The sequence below is a fragment of the Triplophysa rosa genome, linkage group LG25 (genome assembly GCF_024868665.1).
Source record: "Triplophysa rosa linkage group LG25, Trosa_1v2, whole genome shotgun sequence".
NCBI lineage: Eukaryota > Metazoa > Chordata > Actinopteri > Cypriniformes > Nemacheilidae > Triplophysa > Triplophysa rosa.
This window is the reverse complement of record NC_079914.1, coordinates 16,334,645-16,361,761: the sequence shown is the minus strand read 5'-3', so window position 1 is coordinate 16,361,761 and position 27,117 is coordinate 16,334,645. Positions and strand designations below refer to the sequence as shown.

The 27,117-nt window shown below is 38.4% G+C and overlaps 3 protein-coding genes across 8 annotated transcripts in view; 1 reads left to right on the top strand and 2 right to left on the bottom strand.

The window, feature by feature from the left end:
- The window catches only part of LOC130548395 (uncharacterized), a 15,203-nt gene extending 8,706 nt beyond the window's left edge, over positions 1 to 6,497 (bottom strand). The window contains exons 1-4 of one of the 2 annotated variants that reach the window (XM_057325138.1): positions 6,394 to 6,497; positions 2,665 to 2,991; positions 2,141 to 2,419; positions 1,730 to 1,984 (exon numbers count right to left, since the gene is read on the bottom strand). In XM_057325138.1, the coding sequence (XP_057181121.1) occupies positions 1,730 to 1,984; positions 2,141 to 2,419; positions 2,665 to 2,991; positions 6,394 to 6,436 (904 nt within the window). In that variant the 5' untranslated portion in view covers positions 6,437 to 6,497. The remainder of the gene's footprint in view (positions 1 to 1,729; positions 1,985 to 2,140; positions 2,420 to 2,664; positions 2,992 to 6,393) is intronic. The other variant, XM_057325140.1, reaches the window with a different exon arrangement.
- Positions 6,498 to 8,133: 1,636 nt separating this feature from the next.
- On the bottom strand, positions 8,134 to 20,457 carry LOC130548398 (uncharacterized). 3 transcript variants are annotated; one of them, XM_057325144.1, is made up of 5 exons: positions 20,343 to 20,457; positions 18,958 to 19,275; positions 13,890 to 14,192; positions 11,866 to 11,979; positions 8,134 to 8,765 (listed from the first exon to the last, which is right to left on the bottom strand). In XM_057325144.1, exons 1-5 carry the CDS (start codon positions 20,383 to 20,385, stop codon positions 8,665 to 8,667), a joined length of 879 nt encoding a protein of 292 aa, XP_057181127.1. In that variant the 5' UTR covers positions 20,386 to 20,457; the 3' UTR covers positions 8,134 to 8,664. The 3 variants fall into 3 exon arrangements, with proteins under 3 accessions (XP_057181127.1, XP_057181128.1, XP_057181126.1); XM_057325145.1 differs by lacking the exon at positions 8,134 to 8,765 and adding an exon at positions 8,884 to 8,906; XM_057325143.1 differs by lacking the exon at positions 8,134 to 8,765 and adding an exon at positions 9,978 to 11,302.
- Positions 20,458 to 21,034: 577 nt separating this feature from the next.
- LOC130548390 (NACHT, LRR and PYD domains-containing protein 12-like) overlaps positions 21,035 to 27,117 on the top strand; it is a 38,353-nt gene continuing 32,270 nt past the window's right edge. For all 3 annotated transcript variants that reach the window (XM_057325128.1, XM_057325127.1, XM_057325126.1), the window contains exons 1-3: positions 21,035 to 21,113; positions 23,291 to 23,392; positions 26,974 to 27,078. In XM_057325128.1, the coding sequence (XP_057181111.1) occupies positions 23,370 to 23,392; positions 26,974 to 27,078 (128 nt within the window). In that variant the 5' untranslated portion in view covers positions 21,035 to 21,113; positions 23,291 to 23,369. The remainder of the gene's footprint in view (positions 21,114 to 23,290; positions 23,393 to 26,973; positions 27,079 to 27,117) is intronic.

Below are 27,117 nucleotides of genomic sequence, written 5' to 3'. Positions count from 1 at the left end.
ACACACACACACACGCACACATGCACATACACACACACACACACGCACACATGCACACACACACGCACGCACGCACGCACGCACGCACGCACATGCACACACACACACACTTCTGTCAACACAACTAAACTAAACAAAGCACGGTGTTATTCACCTGTTCTTAAAATCACATGTAATAAAGTCATTAAATATGTTACTTACCCCTCCTGCAGCACCTTTTGTAGTACATTATAACTGAAACCAGGGCTATCACCAGCACCAGTACTGCTACCCATAATGCAATTTTCATCCAGTCTATACTCTGGACAGGTTCTGGAATGACTAAAGAGAGACGTGAATTAGACATGATCTTGTCGTTCTGATCTGAATCTAGACACTACATGAATGAAAGTCTGTGTAAATATTAATATAATACACATTTTAATTACTAAACATTTTTCTAGTATTTACAAGTCTATGTGTGTTGGAAAAAACAAAAACATAAATATTTCAACCTCTCACACAATCTGCAACATTCTACAACATTTTAAAAAGAGAGATCATAAAACAGCATGTTGTTTTTAATTTAGTGCATAATTCACATAACATAAAAACAAAAGTTACACAAATGATTCTGTTTAAATGTTTACACACTCTTGTTTATTATCATCATGTGTTGTCTCCTCAAGCATCAGTATCTGTCAGTTTGTATGATGTTGTGAGTCTCTGGTTTGTTGTGAGTTGTTTTGAATAAAACTCATTCAGGTTCTTGTCAATGACAGCAGCTCAATGATGATCAGATGTTCATCAGCTCAGAGATGATCAGACCTTGATGTGATTCAGACTCTCATCATCATTAAACTGAACATCACACATTCACAGATGATCCAGAACACAACATCACACCTGCTCTTCAATCAGCCAATCAGGAGTCACATCACACTGACTGTAGCCAATCACAACACATGTAAGACTATGATGATGCTGTAACATATCTCATCTTCAGACACATATGAACTCTGTTTACTACTCCTTTGACATTTACCTGATGGACAGTGATATGATTTGCCTCTCATTTCATTTCATTAAATGTCTAAACGTGCTCATTTAAACCTTTAAAAATCATGCTACAAAATTTGCTACATGGTCAGCTAACCACTCTATTGCAATACAATTAACATAACTATGTTTTTAAATGAATTTTCCATGTTTTTATGAAGCCCATTGAACAAGCCTCCTTGCAAAACAGCTGCAGTCCACCAGAGGGCTCAAACAAACAAATCCTCCACTAAATAATGTCAGTGCGTTCACATTTGTACAGTAAGGTAAACGTTTAAATGTATGTTATGTTTCAATTGGCATACAAGTACAAATCGACGTCAGCAGGTCTGACCAGTGCTGTTAGAGATATCTACCACATGAGTCTCTATATGACTCAATGACAACAGGCTTTATGTTTTCGTTTATGTGCACATTCATTTTTGCATTAAGTCTTTAGTCTAAATTGACAATCGTCAATTATAGAAATTATTAAGAAAAAAATACATTTTTAGCCTACTCCTGAAGACTAATAATGTTATTCACAGCGTGTTGACAAATTCCGAGTTGTAAATAACGGAATCTCGTAATTACAGTAACTCCGACATTTCTAGTAGGCGCTAAGTAAAAACCGCAGTTCAGCTCAATAAATAGGCCTATATTGGTTCAATAATCACTTCTAAATATTTCTAAACAATGCTAAACGACTTACCCTTAACATTAACACGGAATGTCCTCTGCAAACCTTTGCCGATGATTTGATAAACTCCAGACTGATCCATTCTGATGTTCGTGATATTCAGATCTCCGGTTCGACGATTTACATCGATGTTTGGGACGCTCGAGTGAGTTAAATTAGCAATGAGGGTGCCATTAAACTTCCACTGTATGACATCATCTGTCTGTATGTCAGTAAGACCAGTGTAGAGAGCGAAAGAATCTCCCTCCATCACTGACTTCACTTCAACTGTCTCAATGATACACAAACAGAGGGAAAAAACTAGTTAAAGATTAAGACAAAGTGGTTTAATTCTGCATTATTTTTTATAACACTTTAAGATTAATATATACAATTCTAAAAGAATCTTGCAGCATTATTAAGAAGCAAATGTAAGTTACTCACCCCTGACGTTAACATGTAATATCCGTTGTAAGATAAAACTTCTGCTGTTGATCTTCACTTCATATTGTCCAGACTGATCACTTCTGATGTCTGTGATGTTCAGGTCTCCTGTCCGATGACTCACATCACTGTTTGTGAATCTCGAGTCAACAGGGCCAGCTAAATAGGCAATAGTATTGCCTCCAAATTTCCACTCTATTGTATCACCTGTCTGTAGTTCAGTATCCGTGTAAAGAGTGACAGGATCTCCCAACATCACCGAGAATGTCTTCACTGTATCTGTCTCAACAACACAGACACATAGACAGAAGGACTGATAGATAGACAGACTTTAAATGTTACAGCAAGAATTTATTTTTACCATTTATTTTCTTTCCTGACACAAGGTAAATGCTTTATTGTAACGTTATTGTTACACACTAGGTGGTGTTGTGGACATAACAATATGCATTTATATATTATTTACTGTCTGAATTTTAAGTCTTTCAACAAACAGAACTTGACTGAAATACTTGTATACTCACCACTGACAGTAACTCTGAAGCTCTTGTGTTTCACAGTTGTGGCCATGATCTGTAGTTTATAAAGTCCAGAGTTTGTAATTGTGATGCTGTTGATGGTGAGAGATCCGGTCAGAATTTCCAGCATCAGTCGGTCTTTAAATCTCCAGTCATCGTTTCCATCTACTGAGGTCATATTTTCTTCTCTATCGAGCTTTGCTATGAAGTTACTGTCACCATTAAATGTCCACAGCAGTTTATCACCTCTCTGTAGTTCAGCATCATAATTGAGTAGAGTGACAGAATCTCCCTTTTTCACTAACACTATAATTTCATCTGCACCAAACACACCTGAGGAACATAATGGACATTTCGATTTAAAGACTACTCTTTCTCTCTCTCACTCTCTCTCACTCTTAGTTGTGTAATGTGTACAGATAAAGATCTGAGCAGTTACGAGTCATTCGGGAACGACGAGTGTTTTACTGTAAATGTGTTTTTTTCTGTTATCCGGTGGAGAGCGAAACTGAAAGTGTTGATGTGCAATAAACAACACTGTCTGTCACGAACGTGACGTGGAAGAGAACCCAAGCGCAGGCAAGCAGTGAAGGGGTTAACAAAAAGACTTTATTAAAAAAAACACAAAACAAAACACCCTCGATGGGGGAAAACGAAACTAAGAATCTATATTAACAAAACAAAGACTTCCCACGTGGGGCAAAAGGAAAAAACAAGAACAGCAAAACCCTAACTGAAAAAACACGACACAACGTCTTAATAGAAACAAGGCAGGATAAAACTAAAGCAAACACACAAAACTCACAGATCACGAACTAGGCATAGACAGGAACACGGACAGGAACACAGGGCAACAACATGTGCATGAACACATACACATACGTACAATCCACGAGCACAAGACAAAGAAACAAGAGGGTATTTAAAGGGAAGACAAACGAGGGATAACGACACGGGGCAGGTGTGGGTAATCAAACACTTAGGGAAAGATAACGAGGAAACGAGAGGAATGGGGCCAATGACAAGACACTGGAGAGAACGTATATTATAGTCAAACGGACAATAATACGTTTCTCTCCACACATAACCAAAGACTTTGTCATGGCTCTGCTACAGGACCAAGAAAAACCTGACTAAGGAAGCAGAGCCATGACAGAAGCCCCCCCTTTAATGAGCACCTCCAGGTGCTCACCAAGGGGTAGACGGACAAGACAAGGCAGACTGAGACAAAGACAAGACCAGACAAAACATGGAGAACAGAATCAGTGGCAAACAAGACAAAATTACAATGGGGTTGGGGTGCGACAATAAAAATAACAAACATGGGAGGGGGGGTGGGGCAAAACAAGGGCCCATAGGGGGCAGTTCATGGGGGTGGGGAGAAGTCCCAGTCCCCGGCTGCGCTCTAGGGCGCGAAGTCCTGGGGGACTTAGGGGGAGTCCTGGGGGGAACAGTCCTTGGCCCTGGGAGTTTCCCAGGGACCGGCTGCGTGAAGGCCGGCTGGACAGGGCTTGACGCCGGCTGGAAGGCCGGCTGGACAGGGCTTGACGCCGGCTGGAAGGCCGGCTGGACAGGGCTTGACGCCGGCTGGAAGGCCGGCTGGACAGGGCTTGACGCCGGCTGGAAGGCCGGCTGGACAGGGCTTGACGCCGGCTGGAAGGCCGGCTGGACAGGGCTTGATGCCGGCTGGAAGGCCGGCTGGACAGGGCTTGACGCCGGCTGAATGGCCGGCTGGGACGCCGGCTGGATCACCGGAGTGGACGACGGCTGGATCACCGGACTGGACGCCGGCTGGATCACCGGACTGGACGCCGGCTGGATCACCGGACTGGACGCCGGCTGGATCACCGGACTGGACGCCGGCTGGATCACCGGACTGGACGCCGGCTGGATCACCGGACTGGACGCCGCTGGATCACCGGACTGGACGCCGCTGCACCGGACTGGACGCCGGCTGCACCGGACTGGACGCCGGCTGCACCGGACTGGACGTCGGCTGCACCGGCTGGATCGCCGGCTGCACCGGACTGGATGCCGGCTGGATCCCCGGCTGGGCAGGTCAGCATCTCCCCCTCTTCCTCTTCTTCTTCGCCCGGCCCACAGACGTGTGGCCGGCTGGAGCGAAGCGATTGGGAGCCCGATAAGCTCCGCACCGGAGGAGTCGGACGGGGAGTCCCATGACTCCCTTCGTCTAGCCGGCCTCGGATGCTCATGGATGGAAGAGGAGCTGCTGGGGAAGAGGCGGACGGTGCGGCCATGCCGATGACCCCGATCTCCATGACGCGACCCTCCGGGATCGCGGGTAGGGGAGATGGATTGGGTTGGGCTGAGACCCTGGACTCTGGGCGGTTCATGGCATATCTCACCGTGCACTCGAAGTCCAGTGGTCTCAGCATCCTCATCTCCGCCCGAGACAGAGGGTCCCTGAGGCCACCGTTGAACAGGACCGCAGTTCCGCCTCCCCAAAAACCACCTGCTCTGTATAAGCTGCCTCCTCTGCAGCCTTTAGGAAGCGGTCAACATAGTTCATAATATTGTCATCTCCCTGACGGTGGCTGCAGAGGAGGTGAGCCTGACGGGATCGTCGGGTAGACATGCTGCCTGCTGGGTTCAGTTCTGGCTCGTGGATTCTGTCACGACCAACGTGGTGGAAGAGAGAACCCAAGCGCAGGCAAGCAGTGAAGGGGTTAACAAAAAGACTTTATTCAAAAAACACAAAACAAAACACCCTCGATGGGGGAAAACGAAACTAAGAATCTATATTAACAAAACAAAGACTTCCCACGTGGGGCAAAAGGAAAAAACAAGAACAGCAAAACCCTAACTGAAAAAACACGACACAACGTCTTAATAGAAACAAGGCAGGATAAAACTAAAGCAAACACACAAAACTCACAGATCACGAACTAGGCATAGACAGGAACACGGAGGGATCGAGGGATAACGACACGGGGCAGGTGTGGGTAATCAAACACTTAGGGAAAGATAACGAGGAAACGAGAGGAATGGGGCCAATGACAAGACACTGGAGAGAACGTATATTATAGTCAAACGGACAATAATACGTTTCTCTCCACACATAACCAAAGACTTTGTCATGACTCTGCTACAGGACCAAGAAAAACCTGACTAAGGAAGCAGAGGCATGACAACTGTCACTCATTGTGTATGAGTAAAAAGAACAAAACACGTTAATATGTTATTGATAAATAGCCTGTGTGTTTATATTACTGTAGACGTAAATGTGACTATATATATATGAAGTGATGTCAGATGAGGACTAAACGTCTGTTGGAGCCGCACCCAAAACCCACATCCCCCCTGAGATAAACACCCAAAACATTTTAACACCTTTACACTCTTAAACACAACTACATTTAATTATTATTTTTAATCATTATTTTAATACTGCTAAAACAGCAATTAGTTTGTGTTGACATTTTTTTATGAGAGACAAAAAAAAGAGATGCGCAATATTTTATATCTCAGGCGCTCGAGACTTTGAGCGGGCCTAATCGATCTGGTGTTAAAAACACACACGTAGACAAATAACACACCAGAAAACTCTTACAGGATAAAACATGATGTCTAATATCATTATTCATTATCCACAACTTATATTTTACACTACACGCAGGCTAGTAATACTAATATTACGTTTTATTTCAATAAATGAGAAATGCGCATTTCTTAAATCAATCAATTTACGAAAGCAATAAAATAAATGTCACTCACCGCTCAGGATCAAAGAACAGAAGAGTATTAAGAGATTCTTCATGTTGATGTTTCTCAGACTGTCTGAGATCAGTGATACTGATGCACTGGACCAGTCTGACTGCGTCACGTGATCTCTGCAAAGGATGCTGCGCTGCGTCACACTGTTTGAAAGTCCTTACATGAACCCGAAACCAAAAAGAGCCACAAGATGTCACTAATGTAATGATTTTAAAAGTAAAATGTGTCCAATTGCGCTACATAAAGTCATCACTCTACTTCACTGTTAAAATAAATAAATGAGATAAAAACCAGAAACTTCTAAACTCTACAAAATTGTACCCTTTTTAACCCTGTTCAGGCTGATCATGTCTTATTTATCAAATATGTCTTTGTAAACCAACAACATATTTTCAAGAAAGGCAGACCTCTCAAACCCATGCATGACTGCATTCATTGTAAACGTTAAATTGTAAAAATGTAAGCTATTAATGCAGCCTACAAAATAAAAGTTAACACAGAAGAAAAATGTAAGTTCAGTAGCCACAAGTGTTGTTGTTTTAAAAGACAGGGTTGATCACTTAAGAAAACAAGTCATGCTAGTACACCTGCCAACAGATTGCCAAAGACACTCTGGCCCAGTTTTCTGGAAAGGCTTAGGACATTTCCAACTTTTATAAATGCATCTATAAGAAAGATTTTACTGTGAATGACACTGATATAGCCTACTGTAAAATATGTCCGTGCATGTTTTAGTTAAAACAGCTCAAACATGCATTTTTATCTGAGACTAGACTTCACCCTTGTCCGGGCCAATATCTTTTTCAAATTATATTTTATGTTTTTCTGTATTGATTTAATGTGAACAGCCGGGGGCGCTCACACAGCACTCTGCCATGACAGATGATAAAGACACCGGACTTCAGATGAGACCTCTGGACATTAAAACTTTCTAGGTATTTTATAAAAATGGCATTTAGATGTACACAGACGGTTTAAACAGGGGGTATTCATGCGGTTATGCATAATGTTATGGGATTATTGTTTCACATAAATGATCAAAATTGTGTTAAGAAATTGTTTTACTTTATTATTGTTTTGTTAATTGAAGTTCCTGTAGCTCAATTGGTAGAGCATTGTGCTATCACAAAGGCCATGGGTTCAATCTCAGAGAACAAATATCTGATAAAAGACATGAGACTTATGCACTGTAAATTACATGATCACATTTATAATCATATTTATGCTAATATTAAAGCAATAAGCCCCAAGAAGCAGTGGGTTACATTGCATTTTATAACAGCTAAAGGCATTGTGGCACGACGTGAAGCGGAGTCATTATAATCCCCTCAGCTGTTATAAAATGCACTGTAACCCACTGCTTCGTGGGGCTTATTGCTTTTATAAAACGGTTATTCCATATGCTTAGCTAGGTTTCATAAAATAAAGTAAATAAAATGATATTTAGGTTATGTGTGCGGTCAGCCGTTATATATTGGGGTATTTTATGACGGCTTAGAACTCCACTCAGCCAATCAGAATCAAGGACCAGAACTGACCGTTTTATAATTAAAATCAACACACTTACTGGTGTGAAATATTAAAATGATTAAATAATATTATTAGTACAGGATAAAACTGTTTAAGATTTTACATATGCAGTTAATGTCACATAAATGATGCTCATGACAATCAATATATTTTAAATATCATATGTATTTTAGCTTAAATTGACTTTATTTGACCTTTTAAATGTTCATGCTTTTCATGTCAGTGTTTGTGGAGAGCAGTAAATTTTCAGTTTAACAGTAAGATCATACAGAATACCATCATCATCATACATACTTACAGCAGAACATCAATATATCCTCATATTTACAGAACAAGAGTGGGTCACTGACCTCATTTCATATTTAACATACAGAAAATAACGTTAAGTTATATTTGCAATTGTTGTTTTTGCCCTTGGTCTTTCAGTAGTAAAGCATAAGGTGTAAAATGTTAATAAATATACATACATTTAAGCATGTTCAACAAACTGATGCAGAATGTATGAAATAACAAATGAAAACCTGTTGACTCAAAATGAGAGAATTGAAAAGGCACTTAAATTTAAACACATTTTTTTGGTATTCAAAACATGAATTTTGTCTATCATTGAAGCCCTGCTACATATAGTGCAAAAAGCAAACGATTATACCACATTAAAAATAATAGCATGTTTGACTTTTTAAGCCAAAGCAATGAACAGTGTCAACACTTGTTTCACAGCTCAACAGATGATGTTTGAAGTCAACACTTCATCATATACTGTTTTGAGTGTCTACCGTTGATGTTGGAGGACGGCTTGTTTAATTGTTCACAGGTCTCATTCTCTTCTTTTTTATTCAATCCTGTCAGAAAACACACAGAAAAAAGTTTTTTAAATCTTTACCTGAAAGTGTGACACATGCGGCAAACAGCCAATCACACGGAACATGGAAAGCATCATCAGTTTGATTGACTTCTCACGAGTATCAGCGCAATTCACTTTTCTGTTGAAGATGACGAGATCATTATGAAAAAATGTCATGAATTGAGACACATTTACAAGGCAGGAATAAACACTGCTGCAGTGAAAGTTTGAGAAGGCAGATACTGACTATATCAATGCAGAATCAACTGAATTTAAATGATTTATATTTACAATAAGATCAAAAGATAATATGTATACTTCATTACTTGAAATGCTTTATATATTAAAGTTTGGTTTTATATGAATATAGTTATATTAATTTAAATTCTATGTTTAATATTAATTATCAAATCATATAATACTTTTATGTGTTTTGAATTATAATCAATAAAGGTAAATATACAACACAAATAAACACTCCACAGCAAAATATTTTCCCTCTAACATCTTATCACTTTAAACTTTTTTTTAAATTTGGAGCGAGAGATACATGGGGAGTGGCTCCATCACTTTTCTCAGAGCTGATTGGTCCAGTTTTGATTTGCGATCCCTAACCCAGAATAAAACCTGCTTCGCAGCAGGTTAGCCGTGTAGCCTAAGTTACCATGGCAACGAAACCTGCTCAAAACCAATCCACCGTCTTGAGCCCGAAAACTCAGAGTATGCTCAAACTAAACGCGAACTTGCCTGGGTACAAACCCAAACCGTTTTCGTCATACAGGCCACTGGTCCGACTGATTACCTGAGTTTGGATATATGCCTGGTTTTTGGATTTTGTCTTTGGATAACCCCTTTTGGGGCAGTTGTGGCCTAATGGTTAGAGAGTTGGACTCGTGACCAGAAGGTTGCCGGTTGGATTCTCAGGTCCGGTGGGTAACAGGTAACAACTGATAACAGGTAACAACTGAGGTGCACTTGAGCAAGGCACCTTACCCCTACTTGCTCCCCGGGCGCTGCAGTGATAGCTGCCCACTGCTCCGGGTGTGCGTGTGGTCACCACTCTCTGGATGGGTTAAATGCAGAGGTCACATTTCGTTGCCTTGTACTTGTACATGTGCAATGACAATAAAGTTGAATCTAATCTAATCTAATCATTTTAATAAACTGCATTTGGATCCTCCCCCTGTGTGTCTCTGGGTGCAGTTCGTGAAACCCGTCCTCATGTGACGACATGCCCTGGTCAGCAGTAAACACGAACAGGAGTGGATTGTGAGGACATTTATTTTAATCGTCTGCTTTCAGTTAGATTGATGGGTTTGTTACAGTGAGGGAAATAAGTATTTGATCCCCTGCTGATTTTGTAAGTTTGCCTACTTACAAACAAATGAGGGGTCTATAATTTTTATGGTGGGTTTATTTTAACTGATAGACACAGAATATTAAAAAAAATCAGGGGAAAAAAATGTTATATAAAGGTTATAAATTGATTTGCATTTCAGTCAGTGAAATAAGTATTTGATCCCCAAGCAAAACATAACTTTGTACTTTGTGGAGAAACCCTTGTTGGCAAGCACAGAGGTCAGACATTTCTGATAGTTGGTCACCAGGTTTGCACATGTGTCCGGATACATTTAGTCCACTCCTCTGTCAATCTTTAAGGTTTCTTGGCTGTCGCTCAGCAAATTGGAGTTTTAGCCTCCTTCACAGAGGTTCTATAGGACTAGGGTCTAGAGACTGGCTAGGACATTTAATGTGCTTCTCCTTAAGCCACTATTTGGTTGTCTTGGCAATATGTTTTGCGTCTTTGTCATGTTAAAGGCTCATCCATGACCCATCTTCAGTGACCTAGTTAAGGGGAGGAGGTTCTCGTCCAAGATTTTACGGTACATGGGCCCGTCCCTCAGCCCCTCAATGCGGTGAAGTCATCCTGTATACCTGTAGCAGAGAAAAAGCCCTAAAGCAGAATGTTTCCAACACTGTGCTTCTCTGTAGACATGATGTTCTTGGGCTCATAGTCAGCATTTCTCTCCCTCCAAACACAGGAGTCCATTTTGGTCTCACAGCAGTGCCAGCACTTTCGCCAAAGCCTTTTCTGAATCATTTTTATGTTCATTGTCAAACTTAAGACGAGCCAGGCGGGCCTTCTTGGGCAGGAGGACCTTGCGGGTGCTTCAGGATTTCAGTCTACTGTGGCATAGCGTGTTACCAATGTGTTACCAATGTTTTGCTTGCTAACTGTGTTCCCAACTGTCTTGAAATCATTAACAGGCTTCTTCCGTGTAGTTCTGGGCTGATCTTTAACATTTCTCATGATCATCTTTACCCCATTGGGGAAATATTGCAGGGAGCTCCAGAACAAGGGCATTTGATAGTTATTTTGTATATCTTCTATTTCCAAATAATCACACCAACAGTTGTCTCCTTCTCACCAAGCTTCTGTCTGTAGCCTATTCAAGGTTTGTGCAGGTCTCCAATCTTGTCGCTGACATCCTTTAAAACCTATTTGGTCTGGACCATGGTGTTGGAGAGGTTGAACTGGAAGATACAGATTCTGTTGGCAGGCATCTTTTATATACATAACAAGCTGATTTAGGAGTACTTTCTTAAAGTGACAGGACTAATCTGTGGTCCATATAGGCACATAACCAATCTGTGGAGCCAGAATTCTTGCTAGTTGGTAGGGGATCAAATACTTATTTCACTGACTGAAATGCAAATCAATTTATAACCTTTATATAACATTTTTTTTCCCCTGATTTTTTTTAATATTCTGTGTCTATCAGTTAAAATAAACCCACCATAAAAATTATAGACCCTTCATTTGTTTGTAAGTAGGCAAACTTACAAAATCAGCAGGGGATCAAATACTTATTTCCCTCACTGTATATGTTTTGGTTTTATTTTATAATATTTAAATGTATTGTTTGTGGAGTAAGCTTGTGTTTGTTTATTGTTGTGTTCTGACTCTCCTGATTAGATCCCCTCACCTAATAAACACACACACACACTTCTGTCAACATACTGCAACTAAACTAAATACTGTTATTAATCTGTTCTCACAAATCACATGTAATAAAGTAATTTAGCATGTTACTTACCCCTTCTGCAACGCTTGTATATAATTAATGAAACACCAAACATAATAAACCCCAGGACGACTCCAACCAATATTCCTGCAACCGTTATTTCCCAGTGTGACCTCTGACTGGATTCTGTCAATAAGAGAGATATAAGGGGTATTAATGTAACTGAATAAGTCATTTTGACCTAAATTAAGACATGATATGAATGTTATTCTGTGTAAATATCACTGTAATACAACACTGCATTTACTGAATGAGTTTCCAGTATAAAAATTGTAAATAACTCAGAACATATCTGTCTAATACACACATTTTAAAACAGTCGCGACTTCATAATTCGACCTCAGATTGTAAGTTTAAACAACCACATCGTGCTCTAACCAACTCTTAAAATACATTTTGCGACACAACAACAGATGTATAACAAAGGTTTGCCTGGACACAAATCAAACTAAATGGAAGTGCGGGCGCAGCTTCCTTTTCAAGTGAAATAAGCAACTACACTGAAATCTTTCATCAACTATACCTGAAATATGTTGCCTCAGTGCACTTATAAACTTAAGATGTATTTCACCCATACATATTAATGAATTTCACTAAGGTAGGTTGATGTTTTTATTTTACTAGTGCTTGTAAGAGTCATTTCAATAATTAAGGCCTAAACGGCTCCTCATAGACTGTAGCCAATCACATCACATGTAAGACTGATGATGCTGTAACATATCTCATCTTCAGACTCACATGAACTCTATGATCAATGACAGAATCACAGTGTCAAAACCATTAAACACACTCACACTTCAGTGAACTTCATATGAAATACACGACAACCCTCAGAATCAACAGACTACACAACATCTGCTCTTGTGTTGTGTTATTGAGTTCAATTCATCACTTCTGCTCCTGTTATTCTCATCTGAATGTTGTTTTTAATGAAAGTTATTTCCTAAATGAACACATGTAAATACACACAAACAACTGCATGCTCGAGGAAATATTAAGATATGAAGAACTATGAGTGTGTAAACATCTGACCAAGAATAATATGTGCAATTTCTGTTATTAGATAACACAATTAATATCTGTCATGCAGTTTCTTCAGGGCTATATAAAACACTGTTGTTTATGATTTTTAAAATCATGTAAAATATCACAAAGTGTATATAAAACTGTTTAAAAATATCAGCTCGTCTAGGTTGAGCGTTACAGCTTTCCAGACAATACATATTAATATTTATTTTACAATTACCTCATATTTTGGACTGAATATCTTTAAGAGTATTCATTACTATTCTATAAAAACCATTACAAGATGTAAAAACACTGGTTCAGAAGCACTTCATGTTTGGTTTTTGAATCACATATCTTGTTAAGTCTTGAATATGTTGGATTATCATTTTTATTTAGTTCTAAATGTTGTGATGTTGTGTAGTGTGCTTCTGGATCAGTGTTGTTTACATCCAAAATAGTCTTTATTCTGTGTCAGTTTAACATGTTTGTTAAGAAGAGATGAAACATCTCACGTGTGATGAAGGTCAGTGAAGAGAATAATACACCTGATGTGATGTTCAGCAGTGTAAATATCATTTCTATAATAGCTGCTTTTGTTGTTTCCAGAGCACCGTTCACAGGTAACATGCATGAATGTGACACAACTTCTGTTTGATATTTCCACAACAGCTGCACTAAAGCAACAAACATACAAATCTGTGTTGATCTGATCCCAGATAGCACAAGTATGTCTGTAAGATGTCTGCTAAAGATCTGGAAAACATCTGCTGTGTAAAACATCTGCTAAACATCTTAGAAAGAGCAGTTTTACATCCATTCTGAATCATAAACATCTTACAGACAACTTCTAGACGTCTATATGACATCTGACAGCAGACGTCTCTGAGACGTATTGCAGATGAGCAAACAATGATTGCAGATGTAAATGCAGACATTAAACAGACATTTGTGTGCTATCAGGGAAGTCATCAGAATAGTTTGAAGAGCACAGATGTAAAGACACTGAAATATAAAAACAAGATACTCACCAGTGACAGTGACATTGAATCTCTTGTGAATGATGTTTTTGTTGTTATTCATGTTTAGATTGTACAATCCTGAGTCTTCAGATCTGATGCCTGTGATGGTGAGAGATCCCGTCTGATCATTCAGAACAAGTCTGCCTCTGAATCTCCCATCAGGATCATCATATGAGATGTAATTTGACATTCTGTTGAATTGAGCTATGACAGTGCCTTCAAACTTCCACCGTATCACATCATCTGTCTGTGTTTCTGTACCAGTGTGCAGAACGACAGAATCGCCCTCATTCACTGATAATGGCTCCAGTTCTTCAGTCACAAACACACAGAGACAAAAATCCACAGAGATCAAACTTTAAGTTTATAAACTTCGTGTCAGTCATTTCAGTAAACAATTACTGAAGTAAAGAATTCAACTTTATGGATCTCTCTAATATGTGCTGCAGTAATGCATATGTTCTGATTCACAGTCGCATTTCTAGTGTAACTCCACACATCAAGAATAAATAAACCCATAACAGAAGCTGAAGGAAAATACTCTGTTTATTCTCTGTAGTATATTAACTGCCTCACAGACAGACATCTGACATTATTTCTATTAACTCAGAATGACAGAGACATCGGATATCCAAACATTAAAGGCATGTAATTCTGTCATCGTTTACTCACCCGCAGGTTGTTCCAAACATGTATAATTTAATTTGTTTGGCTGAACACAGAGAAATATATTTACAAGAATGTCAGTAACCAAACATATCTCATACCCAATTTACTGCCATGGTAGGGAAAATAAATACTATGGCAGTAAATTGTTGATGAGATATGTTTGGTTACTGACATTCTTACAAATAACTTCCTCTGTGTTTAGCAGAACAAAGAAAGTTATACAGGTTTGGAACAGCCTGAGGATGAGTAAATGATGACAGAATTTTCATTTTTGGGTGAAGTACCTCTTTAAGAATACCTCAGAAATACTTCTGAAATGTCAGCGTTAAATGATAAATGGGTAGTTATTATAGGTATTTCTGGTTGGACTGAAAGCTGTTTTGATAGATGCTTACTTTGTAGGACAGTTTAGGGCAGAAATGTTATTGTAGTTATAAACAACGTCAGTGTGTAATGTGTAAATGTTGATAAATGCGTTCCTTGTGGATTATCTACCAGTAATGTGAAGTCATGTGTGTGAAATAAAATGCATAAAAAAGCGAACAAAACCACTATAAGAAAATAAGAATAACTGTAAATAGGTTACGTTTATTCTAATAATGTTATGCATTTCATATTGTAATGTTATTTCACCGGTGACTGAGACATGAGGTGTTGAGAGCTCTGAAGAGAGGGCGGGATCTTTACCCTTTATTCTTTAAATGCTAACGTGTTATTGCTAACTACTATGAAACTGTTTACACCATCTTAAGAAGATCCTTCTTGTACATTATTATCTTAATGTTTGAATTGCCTACATCATGATAAAAACAATTCAGACCTCTCCAATTCCAAATTTCTATCGCTTTGTTGCATGTTAACTTCTCAGTTGTCTCAATTAAAGTACTGTAAATTTTAAGAATAGACAAGTTATGCCAACTGAAATATTTTCAAGTTACTTAATACGAAAAATTGTAATCGAATGTACTTGACATCTTCTGCTTCCAGTAGTGAGCTCATTTACAATAATCATGGCAGATTATGCCGTTTTTGCATTAAATATGTTTATTAGTACATTATGAATACATGGAGAGATTGTTTATGTTATAAAAACACGGATTTGTTAGAGTCGAAAGAACTGAAGGTGCGTCAAGGCTAGATTCTTTACTTTAGGCCACGCTGCGCAGACCGATCGACGTATTACATCACAGTGTCGCGAGAGCGATTCAAAAGCACAGCTTTTGAATGGTCTCGCGGTATTGTCTGAGGTCTGCGCAGCTGCAAACGAAGTCAAACACGTACTGTGGACAAGTTTATTCCTGAAAACTGCGCCAGTTAGCTAACATACACCAAATGACAATTGTTTTTAATTAATTATTTTTTTAAGTTAGCGTAAACAACAAATAAGTCACTCACTCACCACTGACATTAATGCGGAATGTCCTGTGTAATATCAAACTTCTGCCGTTGATGTTCACTTCATATTCTCCAGATTGATCGCGTCTGATATTTGTGATGTTCAGGTGTCCGGTCTGATGATTCACGTCACAGTTCGTGAATCTCGTTCGTGAAGTTAATCCTTTAACTCGTTTTAGACCGTTACCGGTTCAAAAGTTAGCTTGTTTTTTACTGCGTGACTTTTCAGTCAATATCTTAATTAATATGAACTTATAGTATATCATTTTAAAGGCCAGAGGGTTAAGATTCGATATTTACGATCGTAATGTTATAGTTTTAATATTGTTTTGAGAAATATCGCGAGTTCACAATCAATCCCGCGCCATCAAAACGAGCACTTCTAAACTCTTTAATCGACCGATGACGTAGAAATCAATCTGATCGTGCTATTCTGCGTATATTTCATGTTACCAATCCAAAACACAGAATGATATATCATTTTTGTCCAGAAAACGTAATATTTTGTAAATCTCAATGAAGTTTACTTTGTTTACGTAACTTTAATTTTAGGAGAACGCTCATTCTTTTAAGTTTCCATGTGAACTAAGCACACTAGAAAGCATTCATGTGGTCAAACTCAAGGTTGTCGTCTTCACAAGAGTCTTACGAATACAAGAGTCCCGCCCACATTCTGCTGACCGCAACGCTGATTGGTCAGTGGGTCAAACCATCCAAACAGCGCCACCAACGCGTGCGACGTCAGCACATGCGCAAACTTTCTTTTTCACTGCGCACAGCTAGCTAGAGTAAACCTCGAAAGTTGTGATGGATGTTAAATGTAGTTAATAAATAGATGATTGTAGATATTGTAAAGTTTGTTTAAATTACGAAATTTGCCTCGGGTAGATTTTCAAGTGGAGAAGTTTGTTTTGAGAAATCATTGACGCGATTCAACTATTAAACTGCATCCACAGCTCATTTGATCAACTAATGTGACATATATTTCTAAGAAAAACTGTATATTCAACATGGAAATATGTAAGATAAAGCTTTTTTTTTTTTTAGGAAGAAGTGGGCGTTTGACAGCATAATGAATATGAGTTATTTACAACATTGCCTTCCATCTATACAGTAATGAGAAGTGCTGTATTAACTCTTTCTGTTCTATATGTCGTACATGAACCTGCTCTCATCCAACAGAATATTATTTTACATTATTGTTTAGATCATGTAAATGCCTGTGTGCACTTTTGAACAGCGATTTTGATTCAGAAGATGTTAATGTGTGCAAGCTGGAGTTAAAAGTATATTGATGGAGCAAACAACTTTATGAGACAAAATGTAGAGAGAACAGAAATGTGTTCAGATTTGAGACAGCGGAGTATTGAAGGTTTGGATCAAAATGAAAATAGAAAAACATCAGAAAATCAGACATGTTAATGAATTCTGGGAGGACAGGGATTCATGTGAGCAATGAAGACGGAGGTAGAGAATGCCATGGAATGCAGTTTTTTTTGTATATCAGTATTGTGGTTTAGAAGAATGAATGACAAGAGAATATCTGGACACATGAGTTAAACATCTGAGAGAGCAGAAGAACAGAACTGACGGACGACTGTTATATACACAAACCTGCTGTCATGTTTAACTTCAGATCTGCGCTTTCAGACAAAACTTTAGTGTTTTAGACTAAACTGTTTCAGATAAAAGTTCTGATTGTTTCAATGGTCTCAAGTCACACCTTCAACATCTGTGCCTGTATATAATAAATAATGTGGAAATGTTACATAATGTTAAATAACGTATTATCACCTCATAACACTTTGGATGCTACAAGTGTCCCTTTTTAACGTTTTAACGTTCTGTAAATAAAAAGTTAACAGGAATGTGACTTTTTTGTGCCATCGTCTTAAAATGTAAAATATAATTCCGTCAGACACGTGGCTTTGACATAGATGTTTTTTGGTTATTCTCGCACAGTGTCATACATTCATTTTCTTACATTTATTTTGTGCAAATAAATTGATTATTACTTTTTCAAAATATTGAAGCGTGTGTTGCTCGTCTTCTCTGTTGCTATAATAAATTCTGCTATTTAAAAAGCGATCTCACGGCTCTCAGCTTTCAAACGACACCACATTCATGTCTCTAGTCCAAAGCGTTCATTTACTGGAATTATTTTCATATACAAATGTCATATTTGAGTTTAAGCTCATCTAGTGGCGCGGCTGTTAACAGGTTAAATCATCGCCATTGAACTTCCACTGTATGACATCATCTGTCTGTATTTTAACACCAGGCTGTAGAGTGAAAGAATCTCCCTCCATCAGTGACACTGTGCTCATTTCTGTCTCAACAACAAACAAACAAACAAACAGAAACACATTACATTGTCAATCATTTCCAAATAGTTGAAGTTAACTTGCACTGTAGGGTCCAAGCTACATTAAAATCTAAACGGTCATAATCAAGGTTACGTATTGTTCATTTGTGTAAAATTGAGTTAAATGTGTATATTTATGACACTGTGTATAGCATGTGCCATATTGTGTGCACTGCATGCGTCTATCAGGTTTGGGTCATGTAGCTCCAGTCGTTCTGCCATTAAATGTTTATAAAGTTTATTTCAAGTAAAAAAAATATTCCATGTTTAATTTTCAATATAATCATAATATATATAAATGAATGTGTTGTTTGATGTATTTCCTGCTGTTTTTAATAACTAGACATGTTGTAGCCGACACTAGGTGGTGTTGTGGGTATAACTGAGAAACTGCTGGCTGCAAAACATGGAATTCTTGTTTGTACATAAACACACTGAAGGTTAAACACTGAAATTAAACTTTATTTAGCATTTATGTGATTCTGTCGAAGTGCTGCTGTTGTTAGCTTCTCAGATGTTAAACACATCTGAAGTTTGATCTTTCAACAAACAAAATCAAATAAAACATCACAAAGTATTATTTATAAATTCACACATTTTCACAGACTTTGAATCCAATGCTCACAAGAAAAGACACGAATGACTCACCACTGACAGAAAGTCTGAATGTCTTTTTCATCTCTCTGCTGCCTCTGATCTGTAGCTGATACACTCCAGAGTGTTCAGATGTGATGTGTGTGATGGTGAGAGATCCGGTCTGACGGTCCAGCTTCAGTCTGTCTCTGAATCTCTCATCGGGGTATTCCGCGGGTCTATCTTTACCCTCTATATCAATCTTTGCTATAATTGTGTCTTTAAACGTCCACTCCAGATTAGAAGCTCTCTTTATATCAGCAGGGTTAATGGGAAGAGTGACAGATTCTCCCTCCATCACTGACACATTCATTTCATCAGCACCAAACACACCTGCATCACACAAACAGTTCAGTGTGTTTGAGAATGACTTTATTTCCTCATACATACTGTGTTTACTCAGTTGTCTGCAATATTTATGTTTAAAAGTAGCTCACGGCTGAAGTTCAGTATCAGTATTTCAGTTTGTGATGTGACACAGTGACAGTGGATTAATTCACTGCAAACTGGATTTTCATGACGTCATAATGGAAGATTTTAAGCAAATCTAGCATTTTGTGTCAAAAGAGTGAGAGAATATAGTATAATATTATATTGTAGAATGATAATATGTTTTATAAATAACAGGTGCTGATGGTAATCGAAGTCTGACTGATATGCTTTGAGGTTTTGCTTAATCATTGAGTATGTCATATTTTACTCTTATATATAAGAGGAGAGTTTTAAGTTGTTTACAGATCTCAACCTTTCAAGACATTCAGGAACGACGAGTGTTAAATGTGTTTTTTTCTGTTATCCGGTGGAAAGCGAAACTGAAAGTGTTGATGTGCAATAAACAATACTGTCACTCATTGTGTATGAGTAAGATGAACAAAACACGTTAAATGTGATTGATATACATGTATGTATATTGCTCCATATCTGACTGAATAGATGAAGTGATGTCAGAGGAGGATTAAACGTGTGTTTGATGAATGTGAGCCGCACCCAAAACCCACATCCCCCTGAGATAAACACCCAAAACATGTTTAACACCATACACTCTTAAACACAACTACATTTACTAGAACTACACTTATCTTGAAGTGTTATTTTAAAATACTGCTAAAAGAGCAATTCGTTTTTGACAGTTTTTGTCAGAGACAAAAAATATAGAAATGCGCAATATTTTAGACAGACTTTTAGCGGCCCCTATTGATCTGATGTTTAAACACACACAACTAACACACCAGAATATTCTTACAGGATGAAACACGATGTCTAATGTCATTATTAATTATCCACAACTTATATTTAACACTACTACTAATAAAAGTAGTAGCTATGTATGGCACAACATGAGAAATGCGCATTTCTTAAATCAATCAATTTACGAAAGCAATCAAATAAATGTCACTCACCGCTCAGGATCAAAGAACAGAAGAGTATTAAGAGATTCTTCATGTTGATGTTTCTCAGATGTGCTCTCAGACTGTCTGAGATCAGTGATACTGATGCACTGGACCAGTCTGACTGCGTCACGTGATCTCTGCAAAGGATGCTGCGCTGCGTCACACTGTTTGAAAGTGTCCCAAAATAAACCCGAGACCTCAAAGTGCCACAAGGTGTCGCTAATGCAATGATTTTAAACATAACTGTTCAATGTTTCATAAAGTCTTCGACAAATATACCTCACTGTTAGCTGTTAGATTAACTGAAAGATCAAAGATAAAGTCCAAACACAAACTTCTATAAACTCTATAAACCCCCTGACGTTCAATATTCGTGAATATAGGGACCATGGTTATAATACACGTATTTAATACACACGTTTCTACTTCAATGACATTTAAAGGGAATTACATCCAGTCACAAAATTCATGTTCACTTAGGTGTCAGCTATAATGCACACTTTTTAGATTTCTCATATTTGTTAGCAATATATTTAATAAGCAATCAAATCACATGTAAATAGTGCTAAGTGTTTCAGGGCTCATTCATAAATTATACCGTTATTTAAAGCTCAATAGCATGTAAAGGGAGTGACATAGACTCCCGGGTGCCGATGTCCAGTAGCCTAACTGCAGACTTTTTTAGTATTCAGTGTTCTGTACTTCCTTACACGAATCAGAAACCGAAAGCAGCATGTTTGATGTTTGAACACGCTAACTGTCAGGAGTTACTACTGCAATGTAAGTTTATCATTATATTCTATATGGAATAATGATTTAACCCTTGTATGGTGTTTATTATGTTTATTACATAGTGGACCCACAACATTAGTTGGTTTTTAAATCAATAAAGCCATACAAAAAATGCGCATTTTTTTTACTTTATTGCAATTACAAGCTTGATATTAGTCGTTAGTTAAATATGTGTCGTGGTTAAATCACATTAATAAAAACTATTTAAAGAAAAATATTATATGGGTAAAAATATGATTAAAATAAAATTACTTATACATTTAGGTATTTATCAGGTGCTTTTATCCAAAGCTGCATTATATTCATCTTAAATATACATTTAAGATATAGGCTACTGTATTTACATTATACTTATACTTAAGTGTCTGAGGTTAAAACTGTTGAAAACTCACACAACCTTTTTTTTACAAACATTGAAAAGGTTAAAGGAAGTCTCATGAGTTGACCTTGATCAAGGTCACAATCACGCACAAATATAAGCGAATTCACAAAGGGGTGATGCAAGCTTGGGTTTAAAAGACTTAAAACGAAGACCACACCAGTTAAAACGTGATTAAAGTTGTCAGTGTTAGTTTACGCACTGCTGTTATTATGTCCTGTGTTTGTGTAAAACCGAACGTATTCAAGCTTCACACACCGCTATTTTCTGTGAATTTCAGACACAACTTCCTGCCATAATGAAAGTAAACGCCAGCTTTGGGTAAAATTATGAATGTATGCCTAAACTATTTGGGTTTATATTTTTTTTTAAACGACTATTATGAAAGATTTTTAACTTAAGTACAGAAAGTACGGGTAAAAACTAAAATACAGAAGATATGAATACATTCATGAATAGTTTTCCGCTCTTGTCGTATCACTATCACTCATCATTCTCCTTTTACAGTAAATACACATTCTCACTTTCCGGTGTTGTGCAGAGAAATGCACCCCTGCCAAATGACACCGGATGTCCTACACCAGTTTTATATAATATCCGCACAGAAAGACATAGGAGTGCTCATTGTGCGTTATGCGCGGGCACGTTTGAAACAATCTTCTCAGTCAGCTGCAGCTCGAGAACCGAAATTCGTCGAGAAAACGAAAGGTCTTCAACAGCGAAAAAGTCAGTCAGGAAAACTCTTAATAATTTGAAGATAAACGGTAATTAAATATTATTAGTAAAACGTGAGTTCTACTAAAGATCTGGAGATCTGGAAAACATCTGCTGTGTTAAAACATCTGCTAAACATCTTAGAAAGAGCAGTTGTACATGCATTCTAAATCATAAACATCTTACAGACATCTTCTAGAGGTCTATATGACATCTGACAGCAGACGTCTCAGAGATGTAGGGCAGATGAGCAAACAGCATCTGACAGATGTCTTGCAGATGAAAATGCAGACATTAAATAGATGTCTGCCAGATGTAGGTGTGCTATCAGGGTAAGACACCGTATCTCCTAATTAAAGTCCCAGTGAAATTAAAAATGACAATTCTTATTTTTTCATGAAATATTGCAGAGTTTATAGTGAATAGCTTATCAATGTGGGTCATTTCCTTTATTAAAATTCACGTACCCTCATAATCTTCAGTTAAAATCGGAAAATGCACTTCCGCCCTGAAATGACTATCCATCTCAAATGACGTAAACTAGACGGCTTGGCCGGAGCATCCGTTAACTCCTCCCCTTCAACTGTCAGTCTGCTGCCAGCTTCATTTCAAAATCAGTGCAACAGCTGTTTTTACACATCCAATCAATTCGCAGTGAAAAACGCAAGCCACGCCCACTAATTTTCTCCTTTGAAATTCCTTTTCGCTCGGAAATGTGTCAGAATACGGAAGTAAAAACGATCGCAACTTCCGCAACTATACTAACTTACCACAGTTTTTGTGGTATTTGATTTTCCATACATCATGACTGTATTTAACTGTTTAAATTTAGTTGGAATTATATGGCTGTAAAACAATAATACCAATGTCTATAAGAATCTGTGTAACAGTTGGTTTGATCATAGGCCTAGTTCATGATTTTTGTGATCAAAACGTTGTATAGTTGTGCGACATGATATTATAGTTGTAATATATACATTTTTATTTTTTACAGTCTTATGCTTTACCCTTTATTTCTCCTTTTCTTACAATGAATAGTCTTTGTATTTAACACTTATATTGTGATCTTCAGGTTATGACATAAATACATCAGAGCTTAAGCAGCTCGCTGAATATTATCAGAAGATCTAGGACTGAACTTTACCTCTAAGATGAGTCATGCAGAGGAACAGAGGTAAGGCCTTGTTTTAATCAGATTTTGTTACATCACAACAGCTTGTTCTTTGATTTCTCGAAGTATATTGGCACCTTAAGGGTGTTGTTACTGCAAGAGCCTTCTTTATGCTAAAGATTTACAATACAGGTTTTATATCTCAACCTCTCTGTTGACATTGATAATGTGGATTCACAACCGATGGGTGGGTGGGTGGGTTGGTTGGTGGGTGGGTGCTCTTGTTGAAATCTCGTTCTATCTGGAATGGTTATTAAAGCTTTTGGAATAAACTCCTTGCTGTGCGTTTGTTACACACCAGCAGGTGACACCTCCGACAACTTTTTCAAATTTGATCAGAAATGTGTTTCCTGATAAGTAATTACTCCGTGAATGAATTTCCATCCATGGGTTTATAGATTTTTGTCCATGTTGCAGTATTTGTGAGATTTGAGTATGTTGAAAAGATTATTCCAAAGATTCCCGGACGGTCTACTACTTGTTGTCTAGGAAACAACGGCCACTTCCGCTTCCTGTTAGTATGTCCCACTGTGGGTGTATTGTTTTGCTACACTCTAATATACTTTTCCATTATAAAGACAGTACATACTTTTAGTTCATACTAGTATAAGTAGGTGAATTGGAACGCAGCACCTGACTGGTTAGCTAGCCCAGTGTGTTGTGATTGGTTAACTGCCTAGTGTGCATTGTCCGAAAAGTCACGCCCCTTACCATAACGGGTAGTTGCACATGCTCTGGTATTTTCTAAAGCTATACACAGTGACAGCAGTAAACAGTAACAATGGCTTCAGCCTCAGCAGTTCAACTCACGAATCGATCAGAAGCCTTTTGTCAAAGGTAATGGAGGCCTGCTAGTGTATGAAAGAGATCAGGATTTGTTCATACTATGATGAGGTTGCCATGCCCCTATCTACTATGGTGAGGGAAGATTTCGCGTGAGAGGTTACATAAACAGTAACAACAGTAGGGTCCGTGTTATGGATAATAAATCAAGCAGATGGACCAGGAGACAATTGCAAGCAGGACTTCAAAGGACAGAGAAGTGTTTTTAGAGGAATGTGAACACACACACTATATCGGTGTATTACACAGAACCGCTTTCACAGCAGATGTCATGGATGGAACGGTGACTGTTAGTTATCTTTAATAATGTGTGTAGCTAAATCTTTAGCACCAAAGCTAACAGCAGTAAACAGTCGTTGTGTCCAAAATCGCATACTATGACAGTACGTACTGAATTTGGATTAGTACCTACCTATCGGCCGATAACAGTACGTTCTATATAGTATGAGTGGGAGAAGTATGAATACATTTCGGACATACTGCATCCGCCATGTTTTATAGTCATGTGACACGTATGCTCTTTGACCTATGACGTATTAACAACAACATACACGTGTATAAAAAATAATTTAGTCACAAGAAATTAATTTATTGGCACTTACATTAAAAACGGACGTCCGTCTTAAAGTTTTCCGCTATATTTGATTTACTTTTGAAATTTGACCGTTGCTGAGCTCCCGTGGCATCATGGGATAGAAAAGTGTCCATCCGATCCACACTCACCAATCTCGGCGGAAGTAGTAGACCATCCGGGTATTTCTCGCCTACTGTTTTTTGCATACTGAGGTTTTGCACATACTATTCATGACTCATACTCATTTTCGCCTACTATATAGTATGGAAGTGGCGATTTTGGATGCAGCGAGAGACTGTGATTAAAGTGAAAGCTTTCATGTTTACGCTGGCTAAAAATGCCTGTTGTGGGTGCTTGAACAGTTTTTTTAAGCGGAGTTTGGTTACTATTATATGCTGAGTGTGAAAATAATGCTGAGCGCCGGCGCTGAGCCAGGCAGAAAAGAACGGCAGCTCCAGGCGTTTTCAAAAACACAGCCCCTTAAGCAGCCCGACAAGGCCTTGCCCCCTTTTTTGCGTGTTCCTGGGGCAGAGGTTATTCAAATTCTCGGACATCGTTACTTACAGTATGGATTTCCAGAAAAAGAGAGCTGTAGTTCGTTTCAGCCATTTGCTGTAGTCCTTAAAAAGCGATGTCTATCAAAGAGAATATCTCCTTTTTCAGTGAACTTTGAGTTTTGTAAATTTGTTGACATTTCCTTATACCCAGACAGCAATATAATACACTGAGTTTGTGTTTTAAAAAATGGATTCGGACAATAGGAGCCCTTTAAGACAAGATAAAGCTTTAAAAAAATCACAAGCTGGTTATAAGTGGTGTGTTTTATGTCATAGAATACTGTCATGAATGGTGAGTGAACAAGGACACAGTACAGAGGACCCAGACGCAGACAGCGGATAAGGGGTTAACAAGACATTTAATAAAATATAAATACAAAACAAANAAAGACAGTACATACTTTTAGTTCATACTAGTATAAGTAGGTGAATTGGAACGCAGCACCTGACTGGTTAGCTAGCCCAGTGTGTTGTGATTGGTTAACTGCCTAGTGTGCATTGTCCGGAAAAGTCACGCCCCTTACCATAACGGGTAGTTGCACATGCTCTGGTATTTTCTAAAGCTATACACAGTGACAGCAGTAAACAGTAACAATGGCTTCAGCCTCAGCAGTTCAACTCACGAATCGATCAGAAGCCTTTTTTCAAAGGTAATGGAGGCCTGCTAGTGTATGAAAGAGATCAGGATTTGTTCATACTATGATGAGGTTGCCATGCCCCTATCTACTATGGTGAGGGAAGATTTCGCGTGAGAGGTTACATAAACAGTAACAACAGTAGGGTCCTTGTTATGGATAATAAATCAAGCAGATGGACCAGGAGACAATTGCAAGCAGGACTTCAAAGGACAGAGAAGTGTTTTTAGAGGTATGTGAACACACACACTATATCTGTGTATTACACAGAACCGCTTTCACAGCAGATGTCATGGATGGAACGGTGACTGTTAGTTATCTTTAAGAATGTGTGTAGCTAAATCTTTAGCACCAAAGCTAACAGCAGTAAACATTCGTTGTGTCCGAAATCGCATACTATGACAGTACGTACTGAATTTGGATTAGTACCTACCGTTACTTACCGTTGCTCAGCTCCCGTGGCATCATGGGATAGAAAAGTGTCCATCCGATCCACACTCACGAATCTCGGCGGAAGTAGTAGACCATCCGGGTATTTCTCGCCTACTGTTTTTTGCATACTGAGGTTTTGCACATACTATTCATGACTCATACTCATTTTCGCCTACTATATAGTATGGAAGTGGCGATTTTGGATGCAGCGAGAGACTGTGATTAAAGTGAAAGCTTTCATGTTTACGCTGGCTAAAAATGCCTGTTGTGGGTGCTTGAACAGTTTTTTTAAGCGGAGATTGGTTACTATGATATGCTGAGTGTGAAAAAAATGCTGAGCGCCGGCGCTGAGCCAGGCAGAAAAGAACGGCAGCTCCAGGCGTTTTCAAAAACACAGCCCCCCCGACAAGGCCTTGCCCCCTTTTTTGCGTGTTCCTGGGGCAGAGGTTATTCAAATTCTCGGACATCGTTACTTACAGTATGAGTCTGAGGTTTCTTTAGTAGTAGTAAAAGTAGTTACATTTTTTTTCTTCTGTTCATAAGTGACAGGTCAGCTTCACATGTATCCAGTTCTGTGTCTATTAAGAGTGACAACTCCAAAGGTGTTGGAACAAATTTCAGTGAGAAAACACCATCAGCTGCCAAAAGGTATTTCAAGTGTTCTTTATTGATGGCCACGTGTGGATT